General features: G+C 43.8%; 1 protein-coding gene across 4 annotated transcripts in view; it reads left to right on the forward strand.

Moving 5' to 3' along the window:
* TNIP3 (TNFAIP3 interacting protein 3) overlaps positions 1 to 13,239 on the forward strand; it is a 68,889-nt gene extending 55,650 nt beyond the window's left edge. For 2 of the 4 annotated variants that reach the window (XM_074588435.1, XM_074588438.1), the window contains 3 exons: positions 1,858 to 2,013; positions 5,423 to 5,483; positions 12,395 to 13,239. In XM_074588435.1, coding sequence (XP_074444536.1) covers positions 1,858 to 2,013; positions 5,423 to 5,483; positions 12,395 to 12,426 — 249 coding nt within the window. In that variant the 3' untranslated portion in view covers positions 12,427 to 13,239. Of the gene's footprint in view, positions 1 to 1,857; positions 2,014 to 2,268; positions 2,361 to 5,422; positions 5,484 to 12,394 lie in introns of those variants that run through there. The other 2 variants (XM_074588436.1, XM_074588437.1) reach the window with 2 other exon arrangements.
* Positions 13,240 to 19,757: the final 6,518 nt, after the last annotated feature.

The following is a 19,757-nucleotide window of genomic DNA, read 5'->3' on the forward strand; positions in this document are numbered from 1 at the left end:
TGAAATCATTCTGAAGTAACGCAATAAGAATATAAGAAATGATTAGAGATTACTTCCAAATTAAGTAGATGAAGGGGATATTTATTGCAAAAACTCCTCAAACATCTTAAAACGGAGTGGGGGGAACCAAAAACAAATCCACAGGACTTTTGATTGTTTCACTGGCGCTTGATATGAGAGTTGTAACATCAAACCAACTTTTGAAATAAAAGCTTCCATAATGGAATCCTGACCTTTGCAGTGGATTTGCAGAGTAATGTTAATATCACTGAGGGGGGGAAAAAAAAAGTTTCCATGCAAATTAGCCGAGCAGCCACTGCAATAATTTCTTTATTGCAACATCCTTTTTATCTCTTCAGAGTAGTGTCAGTATTCTGTTCACAGACACTCAGGAAGCCATAGTAGAATCATGGCATGCAAAACTCTGAGCTTTCCCAATCCCCTTTAAAAATTACGAAACTTCGAGGTTTCCTGTCTTGACGAAATTGTGCAAGGTTTTAAAAAAATGGCCGATTACCAAAATGTTCTGTGGTGATTTATTGTCCTCCCCAAACATTGTTGCGAAACAGAAACTTCGGTATTGGCTTATTCTCAACCAAGCCAGGCATCGATACTCGTAGGGTCTTGCAATAGCATCAGAGGCGAGGGGCTGGAAGTGCCCCTCACCTCCATTGGCCTCAGCGGGAGCCGGGGAGCAGGTTGGGCATCCTGCAGCAAGGTCCCAGACTAGGCAGTGCTTTTATGGGTACTTGGAGGCATTTCACGCAAGTGTGAAAATAGCAGAGAATGCCACAATTCACCGCTCAGGGCATCCCGGGCGTATAGAAATACCTTGGGGAAAATCCATTAGCATCACGTGCTGTAACCTTCGGGTATATTTCCCTCACCCACCAGCCCACCCCTGGGTGGTTCAATAAGGTAAAGAATTTTTTTTCTTAGGAGACAAGAGTACTGGGACACCTTCCTCTATATTTTTGCATTGTCTAGAGACTGTAAAAGCCTACGTTTCTTGCACAACCCCAACGAGTCAATGGACGCTGTAAGACCTTCTCACAGCAGTGACAGCGAAGAGGGAGGCTACAAATGGGGCTAAAAGGCCTTTCCCTGCTCCTCCATGTCCACTCCAGACCAGTGGAAATGCCAACGGCACTGCACGGGTACAATATACTCGACGGGCCATGCAATGCCTGGGTACAACTTGACCGTCCCCACATCGCATCGACGGTTTACGCTAGAGATCTTTTTGTTTGTCTCATCCTCCTTTGGGATTTGATTAAACAGAGCTTGTGAAGAATTTTATACGTGAAAGGAATCGCATAGAATATTTATTAGTTTGTTTTCTTAAGTCAAATTATGTAGTTGCGACCCACCTTTTACCCCTCCTTGCACTGTCCTTAGGCAAATTCCTATTGACTGCTGGGGCAGAGAGGGCCTAAGAAAAGGCAGACCCAAATCTTGAGGCCATTGAATTTGTTCCTTTACCAAAATTGTTTATTTTTCTTGTTATGCAAGTGCCTGTAGTTCTGCTTCAAGCTATTGAAAGCTACTATGTGTAACGAAAATATTTCTTGAATATAGAAAACACCCAGAAATGTGCTTGCCATATCTTGAAGCCAATGTTTTCTCACATAAAAAGTGCCAAGGCTCTGGTGTGGCACAAGTCAACTTTCTTAAATATTTTTTTTTTAAATCACGAACGGTCTGAAGGCTCTAAACAAGCCGCATTGTGACTCATGCTGAGAGAGGAGGGTTTCTTCCCTGCTGCTTTTCGCTGATGAATTTGTATGCGAATATCCTGTTGGTCATCGTATCCTGCTACTAATGCATTTCTTCTTGCTCTTCTTATTTTTTTGCCAGACAAAAGACCTCCCAGTAGAGTCTGAGAGGCCCGGCTACCCACCTCCCCTCTTCTTCTCACCCTGTGCTGGGAGTTGTGGCTTGGTTCTTCACTATCAACATCCTCGAGTGGTACATTCGGCGTCTCGCAGGGCACGTGAGCAGCAGCAGCGCTCAGTAAGGTTCCCACCGTCTCCCGTTTCACAAGGGCGCGCTTCTCTTACAAGGAGAATAACGTGGTGCTAGCACAGGGCCGTCCTCACCAGTAACTAAATCTGTCGTTTCCCAGTTTGTTGTTGGCACTGGTCTTACAATTAACCCTAGGTCTGGCACAGCCCTCCTGATTTCTCTACAGTCTCTCTTCTTACTCGCTGCCCCAAAATGCTGATTTTTCTCGTGATAGTCATGTTCTTTTCTTCCTTGCTGTTCCAGCGTCTTTGGTACTGAATTGCACAGAGCGCTGCGATGTGCGAATCGAAGCATAACCAACAGAAATCTGTGAACAAAGAGGAAAAAATGCCGCAACTTAAATATATGGTTGATGAGTTATACTTTAGGTATATATTCTTATATATTGTAAATTTACTTTGGCAAATACCGTTTGTCTCTAAGACCACTAAGAAGAAAAAGGGGAGTATTATACATTTGTTTTCAATGATACTGGTGGTCATTCCTTAATTTAAAAAAAATAAGGTTGATTGGACTCTAGCTGATTTCTTAGGCTAATTTACTTCCACGGCACATATCCAAAGCCCTTTCTATCTATATAATTACCCAAACTCGTAAATATGGATCTGCTCTCTGGAGCCCAGTTGCGGGCCTTCACTGTGAACGATAGTGACAAAAACGCGAACATAGCTTTGGTCAGCATTATTCGGGTCTCTTCCTTCTACCCGGTCTAAGAAAGCTTGTTGACAAGTGTGTCTTATTTCCACGTCTTATACTCGTCGTTTCTTTCTCTGGCCCCGTCTTTGGAAAATGACTTTCCTTCTTCTTCAATTACGGCTTCTGTATTCGTAGGTAACGTAACTGTCCTGCCGTCAGGCAATACTGCAGTAGCCAGACAGCGCAATCCCAGGTTCCCTGGGGTGGGCGGACGAGCTATCAGCGGGATTCACAATGCTGCCGTTAAACTGGAAGGGCGGAATCCCAGATGCTGTTGCTTGTGCCCGGTAGTATCTTCCCTCCGGTACCCTGCTGTGAAACAGGATTACGTGAGGACTAAGGCTCTACAGCGAGGACGAGATGCTCTGGCTGTGAATGCTTTAGGCATGTGATTTTCCGAAGCAAGCCCGCGTATTTGCAGAAAAAAATAAGATAAAAAAATAAATTAAAAAAAAATATAAAAATTAGCAGAAGTGGAACGTAGAGTGTGGCTAACTCAGTGGGAAATTTTCCATTTTTTTTCCTGGCACGCAACAGGGTCCAGTGGTCCTCAGCATGAAGGAGAATAGCTTTGCACTAGGGCAGGTTAGGTAAGGGGCCGTTACCTATTTCAAGGAAAATACTGCTTCAAAGCCTGATACTTTTGAAGTGCTTTGGGTTATCTAAGTGGGCTGCGCTTGTTCGAATTTAGTGAGGATGCGTTTAAACATGGTGAACGTCGTTGGAAATACATAATATCTGTTTCTGGCTATAAAGCTGTCACGTCTGGAACGATGCTCGTTATTTGAGAAATTTATAGCCGAATTTTTGCAAAAAGCATAAAAGGCTTTCAGACTGTGGGAATCCAACGGAAAAGCTGTGGTCAAACAAGTCCTTTCTGTGCTTCGGGAGTGTGCTTATCTGCCTATTTATCAGAGTTGGAAGTATTGCAGAATGTTTTTTCACTGCAATTTGGACGCTGTCCCAGGTTATTTTGGCCCTTCTCCCTCCACTTTCATCATCCAGGTTGCTAATTCTGCGAGGGATCACCGGGTTTACAACTTCGCCGCTCCTGCCGGCGCGCGGGGGTTTGGTTTGACTGGTTGCTTTGTAACTCCCAGTTTCATTCTGAGTTTTCTTTGAAATTTTTTGTCCGTGTGAGAGCAGCGTTGCTGCTCCGAGCTTTTGATACCTCCCCGAGCAATTTGTTAGCCACGAAGCAAGGTGTTAGAATTTAATGAGTGTCCTGAGTTTAACCTACGTAAGTCCTCTGTGTTTAGTCTGCGCTTTTTCATTCTTTTTATATCTTGCACCTTTTTCATTCCTGTTTACATTGTTAGTAGAAACATTTTGTTTAGTCTGACATGGAATACATCTCTTGTTTCCGAAATTCATTCAAGTTTGCGTAGTGCAAGTACGTATGAAAGAGAAGAGGAGATCAGAGCACAGAAAACTCAACAGAAACTTGAAAAAGCAAAGCAAATAAGTGTATTTTGAGCCATCGGCAGAGAAACTACCTGTGCCTAAACGAAGCAGAGTCTTGCTTTGTATCAAAGCCTGGTTTGTTTGCCTGCAAGCACAGATTTAGGTAATCGTTCCTGTGGATGGTATAATTTAAGTGAAAATAGGATAGCTCCTTTTTTCCTGACAGCGTATGAGGGTGATTACTGCTATATACAACTACAAATGACAGCCTATGTAAAAGTTAAATCCGGTTTCTGTATCTCCGGCTTCATCCTGCCATCTTAATATAGGCAAAACTTCCTTAGAAGCCTACAAAATTTCTTCCCTGCGAGTTGAAATCTGTAGGAGTCTCTTTGGGACTACTCAGGATTTTGTCCGAATAATTTCTGCAAAACAAGAATTATTTCCCCAGTTTAACTACTTTGAAGCCGTGATTACCTGGAATTCGACCAGCTTACGTGTATTACTTAAACTGGATAGACGGCTTTCATACAGCTTCAACTGAGATGTCTGGTCCCCGAATTGTTTTCTCTCGTAGTAATTTGCTACTCGTTTTACCACGGTGTGTGGTATAAACTATAAGGCAGTATTTCTTTCTTCCAGGATTTCCCTGGACAAAACTCTATTGGCGTGGATATAACCTTCCCAATACTTCCTCTTGTAAGAAAGACGGGGATTTTTCCCCATACCACAGCGTTTTCAGGAAGTGATTTGATAAAAGCTAATGTTGTAATAACACTAATGGTAACCTGTGGGGACCGGAGGAGGACAGAACTTTATTAAATGGGTTATTCCTGCCACGTTGAAACATATTACACGTGTTACACGCATTTGGACTGGAACAGCTTCACCTGTCAGGTCGAGGTGTAGCAGGTTTCTCTCTGGCGTTCTTTGCTATGGGCAATGTGATGCCTGCCAGTATCTTCTGGCGCGCTTTATTCCTTAGCCCTTTTAAAATCTGATTTGTTTCTCTTAACGTTTCTTTTGATTTGTGGGCTCTAGAAAGGTTTACGCCAATATTTCCAACAAGTGCGGCGTCTAAACCGCGTCATAAAAAAGAAGCAAGCTGAAAGGCTCGAGCAGTGAAAATATAAAGCTAAATATAAGGTTGTTTTTTTTTTTTTTTTTTGCAAACTACTCTTGTATGACTAATAAAAAGCTTCACGGGACAATTACGTTTTTATCATGTCACTATTCTTTTGTTTGAAGTGTCCATGAAGTCCATATTGCTGTAATAATGTTTTATTGTTCTGTGCAGCCAGACTATCAATGGTATGTTCCTGACCAGTTTCCGCCAGATGTGCAGCACAAGGCAAATGGTAAGACAACAGCTGTACGGAGCCTATTTTAAATGTACTTTTTTTTAAATGGGGGCCCTTGAGGGATGTAGAGTAAACTTTTCTATTTATCTCTTGAGTGCTTACGCGACAGCTTTGCCTCAGAGAGCCGAGGGTGGTGTATGTGCAACACAGGTGACATTTCTAATGTAATACCGTCTACATTACGGCTTTCAGCTTCATTGCAATTCATAAAATGTCTCTATTACACATTATAGGATCACACGCTGCCTCATTAAACACCTAATAATAGTCCTAAAGAAAAGATATCCTCACCGTTGTCCTTAGAGCTTCTGTTGCTCCAGCTAAGGCTAAATTTAGTGATGTGCCGAACCTGGGGGCCGAGATCTGCTCCAATAGCTCAAGGTACCAGGTCTGAAAATAAAACTACATAAAAATGGACAAAGTTAATTTCTTGCCAAAGTGTCGGTGCAAAATCTCTTTTGGAAACCAGGAGGAGTATTTAATATTTGTACCTGGATTTGAAGTCACACCAAGTTCCTTGGGTGTTTTGAAGTACTTGTTTCAGACCATTCAAAAGATGGATGCCAAAGAGCAGAAGGAAGAAAGGGACATCGTTCTGGGTGGGAATCCGCCCCTCCGGATCTTCTCCTTCAGAAGCTCCCCCAAAACCACCCCCTTTCTCTTCAGTGGTTGAGAATTATAGAATCATAGAATCATTTTGGTTGCAAGAGATCTTTAAGATCGTCAAGTCCAGCTGTTAACCTAACACTGCCAAGTCACCACTAAACCATATCCCTCAGCACCACATCTACACGTCTTTTAAATACATCCGGGGACAGTGACTCAACCACTTCCCTGGGCAGCCTGTTCCAATGCTTGACAACCCTTTCGGTGAAGAAATTTTTCCTAATGTCCATCCTAAACCTCCCCTGGTGCAACTTGGCATTATTTCCTCTTGTCCTATCACTTGTTATTTGGGAGAAGAGACCGACCCCCACCTCACTACCCACTCCTTTCAGGTAGTTGCGGAGAGCGATAAGGTCTGCCCTCAGCCTCCTTTTCTCCAGGCTGAACATCCCCAGTTCCATCCGCCGCTCCTCACAGGACTTGTGCTCTAGACCCCTCACCAGCTTTGTTGCCCTTCTCTGGCATCTAAAGTTTTGTGTTTTGCTGTGTTCTCGTGCCTCGTGGCCCTTTTTTGTGAGATGCCATCTCGGATGAATGATACCTCATCCTGTGCTGTGCAAGGGGACCAGCGAAGCTTGCTGGCGTGCGCTGCCGGAAAGCGTGTGTGCTCCATCCGTCTGCCATTTCACAGTGCGAGTGGGTGCCATATGGGGTGGCAGGGACTCATCACCAAAAGCTGTTTTGTAACATCTAGAAGAAGAAGATGGCTATAGAGGAACTCTTCTGTTATTTATTGTCATCCACATTTGCACAGAAGAGAGGGCAGGGTGGGAACGTAGCTCGCCGAAACGGAGGATGAGCCTCCCATAATTACACGGCGACTGTGTGGAGGGTTCTGATGTGGTCGTAGGGAAAGTAGCGCTGTGACTGCAAGAGAGGACAGGAGATTAGTTTTGTCGTTCCTCCCACTTAAACTCTGAGTGATTTATTGCACCAGAGAATACAGGGAGGATGTTTATAACAGTGAATGAAACGAGTCCGGCCACCAACTGCAGCTGTGATCCAGGGCAGTGCACTTAAGGGATCTGAAGAAAAGAGAGTTCTTATTTACCCTGCTTGATTATATGACTTGACTTCTGGCTCCCTGAAAAAAAAAAGGTTTTTTTTAAATCCGTGCTCTGTCTTTCTGTTATTGTTCCTTGTGCAGAACATCCAACTACCTCCTTGTCAATGGGACAGTTGAGTAAGGTACTTGGAGACTTTTCTCTTCCCCTTTTTTTTTTTTTTTTCTTTAGTCCCCATAATGAGGAATTCTCAATGAGTCCCATCATAGTGCTGTGTAGGATGTCTGCTTTAACGTCTTCAGGGCTCTTATTCTTTTTATCTTTGCTGATAAAACAAAGATTGTTTTATTAGCCATTGATGACGGAAGTCCAACTTCTACTATCAATTAAAAGGCACTAGCCTGGGTTTGTGTATTATATATAGCCACCCATAATCTTAAATCACCTTGGATCTGCATTTCAGTCGGTTGTTTTGAGAAAGGTTTCAAAGATAGAAGCTCCAAGAATCTGTGATGAAAGTATTCTTGATGTTCCAAACTCTTTGTTCTGTTTCGTACGAGTGCTAATTACAGTGGTGGGTTTAAATGAGCTAGTACGCGTAGCAGCGTTGCCGAGTCTCATTTCTCATCTTTCATTTCCTCATTAGGTGATAAACTGACCAATAAATCTTATCTCTTCTGAGATGGGGCTTCGTTATAGAAAAACAAACCGGCAGTGCAGCAACTTTTAAGCATGAGGCAGTTTCCTTTAGGAATGCTATTTTGATGTTTCTGGGGAAAAATCTTCAAGTTTTCCTTAACGGTGCAAATTTTCCTTTGACATTGGGTATTTTTTCTTTAGGAATAATTACAAAATACAGGTCACAGAGTGTAACTTCAGAGCTGAACACTAGAGAAATGAATCAGGAAACTTCTTTGCTTTTTTTTTTTTATGACATACCATCAAAAAAAGCCTCTTTTAAGTCTTTGAATTCTATGAGAGTCTCTACATCAACTCTAACTCTCCATTGGGAAGCATGGAAACTGCTTTGGCCTGCCAGGTCTCGCGTAGGCCAGTGAGAGATGACTGAGGACGTAATATATAATTTTCCAAAACGAACGGGGAAAAAACGTCTGTCCTTGATGATGTGTTGAGCAAGTTGATGTATTCCACGCCCTTGTACGTTGGCAGCGCAACAGGTACTAAAGGCACGCCTGTGGTTCGGGATGGCTTTCATGCCAGGCTGGACTGCAGGAGGCAGTCGCCTGCCATCTGTATGTCTGCAAGGCCACAGGAAGGTGAGGGTTTGACTCGGTTCCTTTCCTCCTGCTCTTTCACGCTGCAGACTCGGCAAGAGTTTAGCTTTCCATGCCGCCACCACTGGGATCCAAACGGAATCCAGAAGTATCCAATAGGCGGTTTGCAAATAGGAGGATGTGGGCTGTGTTCAGGTTTATTGGCCTGATTTTACTAGCGTTTTCTTCCCATTTGTATCCACAAAGTTTCATGTTGTACCTCTCGTGAAACTGCTTAAAAACTCAACTAACTTATACCAGAATTCAGCCTGTCTGTGCACGTAAATATTTCTTCTCCGTATCTTTCCAAACATGAAATACTCTGGCTGAGAGCAGGCAGGGAGAAGAGATGGATAGGAAGGTTTTGTGTCCAGCCATGCTCCGTCGGTGGGCTGCAGTGGAGATCAGGCCGCCAGGGAAAGACCACTCAGGTAGTCCTCACAGGGCAACCGCCTGTCTGCAAAGCGGGCTTTTAGGGGAAAGCATCGGGCTTCCGAAAAAGCAAAGGGCGTTTCCTTGAAGGTCACAATAAAGAGAGGAGGACAACGTGGAAAGGTAAGCGATGGGAGGCAGGTAGGGATTACGGAGGAAGTTGATGAGATGTTGTCTTGCTGCCCCAGCAACGTATTTCGAAGAGAATAACTCTTCCTGCCCACCCGCCGGTCCCTCCCCAGGTTCTTTGCTGCGCAGAAAGCCCGGTCCTAAACTGCGCTTAAATTCTTCCAGCTCAGCCATGTTTGATCAGTAGTTCTGCCTTTGGAGGGACATTAACTCCTAGGTCTCTCTGTGCTCTGTCACTCAGCGTTGCTGGAACTCGTTTTCAATCTTTTTGTTCTCGCTTGTGGTTTTTTGGTTGGGTTTGGGTTTGGTTTTTTGGTTGTTTTTTTTTTCTTGGATTTCCCCCCCCCCTTTTTAAGGAGACATGCAGACAGATTTCGAGCAAGCGTACTTAATGTCGCTTTATTTGGCAAGCCGTGTTGACTTCCTTCCTTATCCAACTGTGCAAAATTGAAAAGACAGTTGAAAAAAAAGATCGATTTTGGAGATTTTCCCTGAACCCAGCTTTTTAATGAAAAATTCTCTGGAAAAGAGGTTTATTACTCAAAGCCTGCTCAGAGCAAGAACCCTTTTGCATGCTGCAACTGCTGGCATGTATTGCCTTATTCACTTCCAAAATTAATCTTACCGTATTTGTTTTCTTGGCAGAAAAGATTCTCGGTACATATAAGAACCCTAGTTACCCCTTCGGAACATTAGATATAACTACGAGCTTTCTTTCACCTAAATTGTACGTTTTGATTTTGGATCCAGTTACGATGCCAGACGCAGGGAGAACCCAAAACGTAGCCCTTCGCCCACCTCTCCGTTCAAGCTCTGGAGCCTCGTGGGAGAGGCAAGAGCGGCCGCTCACCACCTCATCTTGGCGCGCTTAGGGAAAGCAGCAACCGGCCTGCAAAAGCCCTAGGGATGCCCAGATAAACGCATGAAGAAGCACGATGTGTCTGCTTGCTTTCATCATAATATCTCTTGTTTCCTTTCACACTCTGCGGCTTTCCAGATTTTTGCCCTCAAGGTACCTGCTTTGCCGCTAATGGTATAATTACACCTAATTGGAAGAAGAGGAGGGAGAAGTGTGGGGTTTTCCCCTGAAAAGAATGACGTCGGGGGTGGGGGAGGGAATGAAAAACTGGAAAAACGGATTTGTTGGAGGTCTCCAGTGAAAACCAGACAGGGAAAAAAAGGTCAGTGAACTGACATCTTAATTTTCCTGGAAAAAAATCCCAGATCCTAAACATTTTTGGTATCGGCCTGTCCTCGGTGCGTACATTTCGTGAGGAATTATCAGTGCTCCCAACTAGTCAAGGCAGATTTAATTAGCAGCTTGCCATCCGCACTGGGAATGAACATGTCATTATTTTCAGGATTTTTACCGGTGCAACTTGATTTCTGTGGCTGCAATCTAACAAAAAGAGGCGCCTTTCATTTTGAACTCCAGAATGTGAGAAGTTACCTTTTTTTTAGACAAGTACTGCTTTTAGAAGTCAACTTGAGCGAAAGATCTGCAGTTTTTCAGAGTACCAAGGCAGAAAAGTCTCACGTGAAGAGGAACACCGTCTGTAATTTAAACAGCCCCATGATTTGACAGTTTTATTTCTGTGAAACAAAGTATCAGGATTTATCATTCAGTACCCATTAGATTTTAAATGGCTTCACGCACACGGGCATTATTTTTTTTTTCCCTTTGAGAATGAAACATGGGGAAGAATCAAGGCATTTAAGGGAACATTTCTTAAAGGGGACGTCGGTGGTGGTGGTCTTCTGGTGATGGGTGACGTGGTGGTGGCTGTTTTTATTGAATCTTCCTCTCTCCTGGTGACTTGAAGCATGTCTCTGCTGCCTGGAAATACCCTTAGTTCGTCATTGATCACCTAAGGAAGCGATGTAAAAATGAATTCTGTGCCGTTTGCTTGCTAAAGCAGCAGCCAAGTGCTACCTACCCTCAGTATGTGAAGCCCGCTTTCCTTTGACCTATTGTACGGTTGTAAGTACTCTGTGCTGGGCTCTGAAGCCTGCTCATACTGCGAAACATCCAGAAGGTTTTCCGAATGGTTAATGCCATCCTAGGTGAGACGCGCTTTTTGTTTTTGGGAACTTTGTGTTATCTTATCTTTGCCTTTCCTCTCTGGCAGACCGTGCCCGCGGTGCCTGCTGTGATATCTGCCCGTTTGCACCAGCTGGGCAAGAACTTGAGGAACCAAAAGCATCTTGGCATAAGCAGGGTGACCTGCAGTTGTGTCCCTGTGGGACTCGGGACTGGGAAGAAACAAAAATAACTGAAGGACGTCCCCCACTGTAGAGTTGCCTGAGGTGTTTGAATAGACAAGTGCTCTCTTCCTCCCTGACCTCATAATATTGTTACAGGAATACCAACATTCGACGTGGAGCTTGGAAGCACATTTCTTGTTAGAAACGTTTTGTTCCACTCTCTTTGCTGTTAAAGGGGTCTGTTTACACGACGTGGACACGCAAATACTTGCACTCATCCTTCTCGCACAAAGAACCAGTTTGCTAATTGTTGCTCTTCCTGGCTTTTGTGAATAAATAACGTCAATTTTAGCTCTGATACTACCCGCGAGGAAAAGGTGTCACCAAAATCGGTGATTCTTGATACTACCGCTCACTACAAATGTGGCCCTCTCGGATAAAGTTTTCTTTCGTACACGTTTGGATATCGTCAGCGCGGTGGGCTTGGAAGGGAATGACGGGGTTAGTGCGTAGTGGCTGCAGAGCAATTCTCCCAGGCAAATTCAAAACCTCGCTGGAAATATTTCACTCTCGATGTTTCTCCTGTGAGCGGAATACTGTGTGCACTCCTGTGTGTGTGCTACTAGCGATGTGTTACAGCGTTTCCAGAATCTTTTGAAACTTCGGGAAGGAAGTATGTGTTACCCCGGCAATAGTCTGTTTCCTTTCTTAGGTTTTATTTTGTTTTCCTAGCTCGCCTGAGTTACTATCAATCAAACACATCTTTGAACCACAGACACCTACTTAGCTGTAGGTGCTACTGCCTTATTCTTCCCTCCGTCACACTTACCTACTCTCTTGGGTGCACCTCGTGCTAACGTATGCCTAGGAGCGCCGCTGAACGTCAGCTCTTCCTTTTAGAGGTCTAGAAAGATCTTATATGGGGGCTTTAGGTTACTAGACCCTACTGTTTGCTCCGTATCAACAATCGCGACTAGATGAAAGTGTGGAGAGAGACTACTAGGGCACTGTATGGTACCCATGCCCTCTTTTCTTCTTCACGCTTACTGCCGTTTGTACTGGATTGATTCCAGACTTGTAATATGATGTCCGGTATCGGCTCCGGGGACGCGTGTGTGTTATAAAAGAGAGGGAAGTTAACCATAAGCGAGTTGTGTTTCTCCATGTCAAAATAACTTGTATGGACACACTTTTGCAGATTCCTCCTCAGAGAAGGGAGCCCATTGCTGACAGCCTATGACCTGGAGAAGCGGAGACCAAAGGCTGCAAGCGAGTCTTGTAACTTCAGCATTCTGTTTTGCTCTGGTGGTTCGGGGTTTTTTTTTTTGTTTTTGTTTGGGTTGGGTTTTTTCCCCTTAGCTCCTTATCTCTCGAGGGCATGTTATTTATGCCCGGTGAAATCCCTGCGAGGACAATAGGAAAGCGGATCATACAGGCTAGTGATCCTCGGGATCCAGTTAAACTCTGCTGGGAAGCGTTATTGCCCTTTGTTCTGAAGATGCCGTTTGTGCAGCCGATGAGAAGCTGTGAAAAAGCCTCATGAGAAAAGACGCAGCTATTGAGAGACAGTCACATCTGGTTTGAATGCAAGAGCTTATAAGCCAAAGAGCTTTATGATATTAGTTTGTTTGTTTGTTTGAGAATTATGGTCTTTTTTTTTTATTTGATGCCAGGGAATGATTTGTTGATATACCATCTTGAATTTTGTACTCTCTTTCTTGGTTGTTTGGTAAAAAGGAAACCCGCTTCACGGTTTCAACACATTTGTGTAATGCCAGGCCAGGTAGAATGTGCTTCCTCCCCTTTTTGAGGCAAGGCCAGCTCTCCTTTTGTTTTGTCTCCGAAGTTATAAGAAAAATGTAATGACAGAGTTGTGGTTTTTCTTTTTTCTGTATGTACTTATTTGTATCAGAAGAATTTTAGTGGAAATATTTAACGGTTTTAACTTCTCGGTGCAAATGGCTGTGTATTTCCAAATTATTCTTGTAATGAATCTGCGCATCGTTGTGTAACTTCTAACCTGAGAATAAAACCTGGCTTTTTAAAAGAAAATGTATTTAGACTATGATATTTTTCAAGAAACGGTGGTGAATGGATGTTTGGCAAACATTAGCCGATAATCTGCTTGTAAGACGGTCTCTTCCCTTCAGGCAGGTACCTGAATCTGCTGGGATCACGCCTGAAAGAAGGAACAGAGATTTTTGCACCATGAGGCCACATGAGGTGTCCTGGCTGCTTTCCTTCCAGCTCAGAAGTACTTAATATGAGTTTAAGCTCCCACACAAGCAGCTTGTTGAGCTGTACAAAGACGGAATCATCAGGCCGAGATCGCCTGCGTCTGTCACTTCCGCTTTCAGAACAGGTATTTCCATTCCCATCAATGTACAAAGGCCTGTGCGTCAAAATAATAACCTTACAAGATTAAACACGTTCCGCATTTGATTTTTGGACCCAACGGGGAAGAATCCACGGGAGAGGATTTTTCGGCTGTTACATTTTACAGCAATGCGTCTTTCGCTTACGCCGATCAAAGAAACGACACTCCTAACTTATAATACGGACTGGGGAAGAACGCAAGCAAAGCACTGAGCAAACCGGCCTCTGGAGAGAAACTGCTTTCTCATAAACTATTGGAAATTAGAGTTTGAGAACTCCAATTGAGAATCAGAATTCCATCAGCTACAGAATAAACTCCGGAGTCTCTGTTAAAGAGATAGGAGTTTTTATCTCGGTATGAATTTGGAGCTGGCTTACAGACACTACGGCAGCCGATAGTTTAACCAGCAAACAATATAACCGCGCTGCTCCTGATTAGTGATTCGGCTAATCAGGGTGAGATCATGGAAAATGCTAATGCGGTGCCTTCGGAAAATCCAATTATAATGTACCCGAATTCAATGCGAGCTCTCAGCAGGTGACCAGTGCGGTGGGCAGAGCACCCCGCGCTCAAAGACATCGTGAATCCTCAAAACAGACCAGCTTCTGTGTGCTCGGTGCGGGGGGTGACAACCCCCCGTTTCATTCCTTTCCACTGTTTTCCCCAACTAACCGCAGAGATTTGCGCCTTCCATTCATTTGTGGCGCTTAACTCGTTACCTGACAGCTTCTTGCGAGCATTATCTGGCCCAAGCAGATGATTCAACACGAGCCATTCACAGTAAGAAAATAGAGTTTGCAGGGCTATCGGGTTTTTTGGGTTTTTTCTTTTTTTTTTTTCTTTTCCCCTTCTCTGTTTAGTCACAGGCTTTTAATGTTTGACTGGCTTAGGCACAAGACTGTAAATCTTGACTCACGCAGATCCTAATCACGCTAAATTGTCGGGGGGGGTGCTATTCCTTGTATTACACGGTAGAGAATTTGTATCTCTTAAAAACCCACATAAAATGCCTGTGCGGTTGGTTTCTCCTCTTGATTTTCTTGTAATGACGGATGTTTCCCAAATGCAGGTGCTGTCGTCTATTTGAATTAGCGTGGTCAGACTCAAACACCCCCAAAGGATACGCTTTTTGCAGTGACCCAGACAAGTTTGAGGGAGCGAGTTATTTTAGTTAAAATCAACCGTAGTACTCCTAACAGTACAGTTCCTTCATCAGGCTTTGCCGAAACTGGGTATCAGCACTCCCAGTTCTTCCCATGGCCTTTTAAAGAACTTTCTAGCTTATCCCGACCTTTGTAACGTATTTTATTTTCCTAACGCCCGCCAAATTTTCCACCTGATTCTGTCTATTTAGCTTTCTCCGATATTTTTGGGTGTCATTTGGCAGGCAGACTGATTTCGCAGTAAGGCCTAATGTGTTTGTGAAAGGCCTTTTCTTTTTTCCTTCCTTTTCTTGTAGGAACCTCTCAGGGTTTGGGAATATTGGAATTCCTAGGCACGCTGCAAGAGGAGCAGTTAATATACAGAGAGTAACTTTCTTTTCGTACCGGACCAGGCACTCATTTGAATATACAAACCTGTAAATGCAGTAATGAGATACAGACGCAGTTTGTGGGCCCTCCCCGATTTCCTCTCTCATGGTGGCTTGAGGAAACAAAACAAGCATAAAGGGATTTTCCGTCAAAAATTTTCAGCACTTTAAGGCGATGTTTTCACTCATCCAGCAGAAAGACCAAGGTGTCCTGCATCGATGCTGGCCACTCTGCCCACCAGGCGAGCCGCATCGGGAACGTGTGGCTTGTATCCCTGGGCGACCGGCTCAACTGCCATATTACAAATGTTTACTAGGTGATGAACCTTTAGGTATACGGTGAGGAACTGACCCATAACGAAGATGATTACTCAGCGTGTTACAATGAGGTGGGGAGGGGAGGTCCAGGCCTCGGTCGTGATCAGCCCTTGGAAAGCCTGATTACTTCTGGTGGGAGCGTGCACATCGATAACGTGCTTCTACAGGTTTTAAATTGCGAGTTGTGACACCTATTGGACACACAAAACTTTAATAAAGAACAGATTTCCAGAGAACGTTTTATGTATGTTTTGGCATGGGTTTCTGTAAGACTTTTCTTCTGAACTGAACTTTTTCCATTTGGTTGCAGTATTATATATTGACCGCGTCGTGGAGAAATTTTCATTTTTATGAATGAGAGCGAGTCTTCATCTGGCCAGTTAAATTATCTGCTCACAGTATTATTTTACATTGTTTTCAACACAATATGCTGGATTCACTAAGTGATATTTTGATTACCATAAAAGTAATTATCCAACATTAAAATAGGAGCATGTTTGAACAACTCACGGAGTCATTGACACAAATGAGGTACCTAAAAGCTTGGGGTCTTTCGGGAACTTTTGTCCCATCCTTTTTTCCTTTTTTTTTTTTTTTTTTTTTTTTTTTTTTTTTGGGTGTAGCTAGTAGATGCGACACCAGCATTTTGCTGACTTAAAGTTTTTTGGTTTGATTCACCCCTGTTTTCCTTCCCAGGTATTTTAAGCTCTGTGCCTTGTCAAAAAAGTTTGTTGTTTTAAACCGCTCTTTTTTTCTTCTGATGGCCTGAAGTGCCTTTTCTATTTATATAGATTTTATATTTCAGTGTATTTTCTGTTCTATTTCTATAGATATTTCTTTCTACTCTCATACATACATAACAGGTGGTGTGATATGAAGATTTCATTGGTGATAAGTAAATTGTCTGTCTATAAATCACGGAATAGCATCCCTTCCTAGTCTCCGGCAAAAGCTGGGAGCAGTTACAATTGCCTCAGAAATTCTAGATACCAGAGGAAGTGGATTCGTGATAACGCCGTAGGTGCCCCAAATCCACACCTACGCTACCCTATAATAGGAAGGCTAGATATCACAGCTGAGGATGATTTGCTAGATTGCGTGCTAAATCTTGGATCATGTGACTGTCCTCCTTGAATCCATTCACCAATTTTTTTTTATCTTTTACTGCACCAATATTAGATTTCTTGTCCAAACAATAAACCTTCTGTTCTCGTTCATCTCCCAGATGATAACGTTTCACACTCTCGGTCTCTCCCAGTTTCTTATCTTTCTTCTTGCCTTCCAGAGCATGGCTTTTGTGTCCTATATGAGATGATGTTGCTGTTGTGGAGTCTTCAGCTTCTGCCTGCCTTCCTTCCAATCGTTCCTGTAACCCTACTTCCCAACTTCTTCTCGGTATGATTGATTTCTAAACCTTCTTTACTTGTAATGGCTTTTTTGAATTCTGGCATACCATTCTTTTAATAATGTCTTTTAATAATACCTAGGAGAAGGTCAGAGCTTTGTTTTCTAGATCCACTGGCAAGGAATGCTATTCCGCAATCCCATAAGGGGGATTAATGTGTTATCTACTGCTATGCAAAGTGTTACGTTATTATATATAGTCTCAGGGATTACAGTAAGAACACATCATCAATGAAAATATTTACTTCTGAGATGAAATGAATTACATAAATAGTAGAACTGGAAAATCACGGTGAATGCTGTGGATGCAAGAATGCGCTGTACCCTTTGGCTCTGGTTCCCACACCCAAAGGCTTGCACTTCATTAGCTCCATGTCATACTCCAGCTTCCTCCCTCCCAGTCATTGCTCTGTCAGCATTTCACTTTCCGTGACAACTTGTTTTGGGGGGGAATTAGGATTTTGAGATGTTGAAAATTTCTGGTCTTCACCCCCCCTCTCCCTTTCTGTAGTCTAGAATAGAATGAGAAAAAGCTGGTGTCATATGCCGTTACCTTTCGGTCAAGCAAGCTCAGCTACTCCAGCTTCCCCTATTCTTCCCCCTATAACAGACTGGGAATGCAGCACACACTAATGAGCTGGAAATTCTGCCTTGCCCATACCACCCTGTGCTGAGCACAGAGAGTATTTCTAATCGGGTTGAAGTTCTCTCTCTTGTTTAAAATAAATAAATAAATAAATAAAAAATCCTCCAGTTTAAAAAACGTTTTCCATGTTTTAACTTTGTTATGAGAATGACAGAAGGATTTGCCTGAGTTTTGCAGATGCAAGTTTAAAGGTCTGTAAGACACCATGGGGTGGAAAGTATTTTTTTGATTAATAAAACGCTTTCCCACCAGGAGCCAGGATGCTGGCTGATGCTGTGTTTTCACTTACAGCAGCGACAAGCCTTGCTTCCACCTGCCCTATAAATGGGGAACACCCAGGTGCTTCCTGTTCAAGGACTGCTGATGGGAGAGCGAAGGGTCCGCGCCAGCCGCCGACCACGAAATGGGCTGGTGGTGGTGAGAGCAGGGCTGAGGGCAATGAGGGCAGGCAGGTAGGGTTTGTGATGGGGCACGGTTCCCGAGGCAATCTGTCGCTGGCTGTAGGAGTTCAGATCTTGCAAGACCGTAGATTGCGACTTCGTTGGTCTAATATGAGGTGTCAGACCAACGGCGGTCTGGGGGGTCTTCCCGTGGCCAAGGGAAAGGATTTGGAGAAGGGAAATCTCGTGGAGCGAAGGCAGGATGCGTGCCACTAATGTTTGTATCGCATGACCTGATTAAGAGAGAAGTTACAGCTTTGACAGAGGGTAAAGCACCTTTGTCAGCATTTTAATCATCAGGTTGGTTTCTTTCATTTAATTATGTGGTTTAGTTGAGAATAGAGAGGGAGATGTTTCCATTTTCTTGCAGGAAGCTTTCATTTTCTGCCTTTCTGTGTTCAGGCATCTGGTATCTCAGCTCTTAGTCGCGTAAATCCCAAGTTAATCCATTTAAAGCAATGGCATTACCCTGTGAAGCTGGCAGATCCGTAGGTCCTTTGCAAGTTATTCACAAAACCCACTATCTCTTTGACTAAATACAGCAGTCACATAAAACTGTTACTTGAGGCCTAGGCACAAAGCACCAGCCAGATTATTTCCCTATGCTAAAAGCTGGGAAAGAGCTGCTGCTTTGCCGAAGATTGAAAGAAGAGCTGGCCTTTTTGTAATTCCTGTTCTTTTCCCCTCTTTCTCCGCAATGCCAGATTTGCAGCCTGGCCTTTCTAGTCGTGACCCAGCATGGAATCTGTAGAAATAAAGCATCAGAAGAAACAACCCTGGTTGCGTTGAATGGAAGGACCAGCAACGGTACCAGAAAAACACGGCCATCGACACCAAAGAGCAGGGCGTTTCAAACAAATGACCTGTTCAGACACCAAAACAGCTTTAGAGGGGCAGTGAATCTCCCGGTGTTTTCAGCTTCCTTTTAGGAAGGAACATTATGGCTGTACAGGAGAAAAGCTGACCTGGTATAAAAACGCCCTCTTAACATTGGCAGCAGCAAGGGAGTAATTACTTTATTCCCTGTTATAATTCCCCTGTGCTCAAGAGTTAGTTGAGGGTGGGGGTACCAAACGGGACTCGGAGCCGCCGGTGATGTACTTGCCCTAGAAGGGAAGGGAACTCACTAAAATCGGGTTTGAGGCATGAATGTTGCACGGCAGTTAGCTAAAAGCAGGCTTGAGTCTGGCTGCAAACGCCAGGAAAATTGGTTGCTCGCAGGGATTGTTCCTAATCCTCAATAGCGACAATTAAAATTCAAAGCGCGTGTCTGACGCCGTTATCTCGCTCTTCGTGACTTCCGAAGAGACATCTGACTCCCCTGAGGATTTGGGTGGGGTTGGGTCAGAGCGCTGCCGCCGCTGTTCTATTTCTGCCTGATAAATTAATAACTCGGGACTTCGGAAGACACCTGAGAAAAAAGCTGCAAAACCAGAAAACCTCACCGCCCAATCCAACCCACGGCGTTACCGGGTGACCTCTGTGAACCACAGTTCTGCATTACAAGATACCTGTTGGGCAACCAGAGGGGGGGGGGGGAAAAGAAAAAAAAAAAAAAAAACGGAAAAAAAGAAGGCAATTGATCTGAATGTGCTGTTAATTTAATAGTATTCCCATGGGGAGCCTTAGACAGTGCTACTATTCACATAACTTCCCCACTGTTCCACAGATGCTTGTGACAGGCTCCACTTTTCACGCGCGTTCCTCTGAAGTCCTTTTCTTTGGAGTCACAGCAAACCGTCTATTTGTATTTTATGAGTCAAACGAGGCTTATGGAAAGCAGAATTCCCACTGGAAGTGAACTGAGGAAGGTGGTGCCGTACCTCCAGGAAACTTTTCCAAATA

Source organism: Larus michahellis, chromosome 5 (assembly GCF_964199755.1).
Source record: "Larus michahellis chromosome 5, bLarMic1.1, whole genome shotgun sequence".
NCBI classification, from domain to species: Eukaryota; Metazoa; Chordata; class Aves; order Charadriiformes; family Laridae; genus Larus; species Larus michahellis.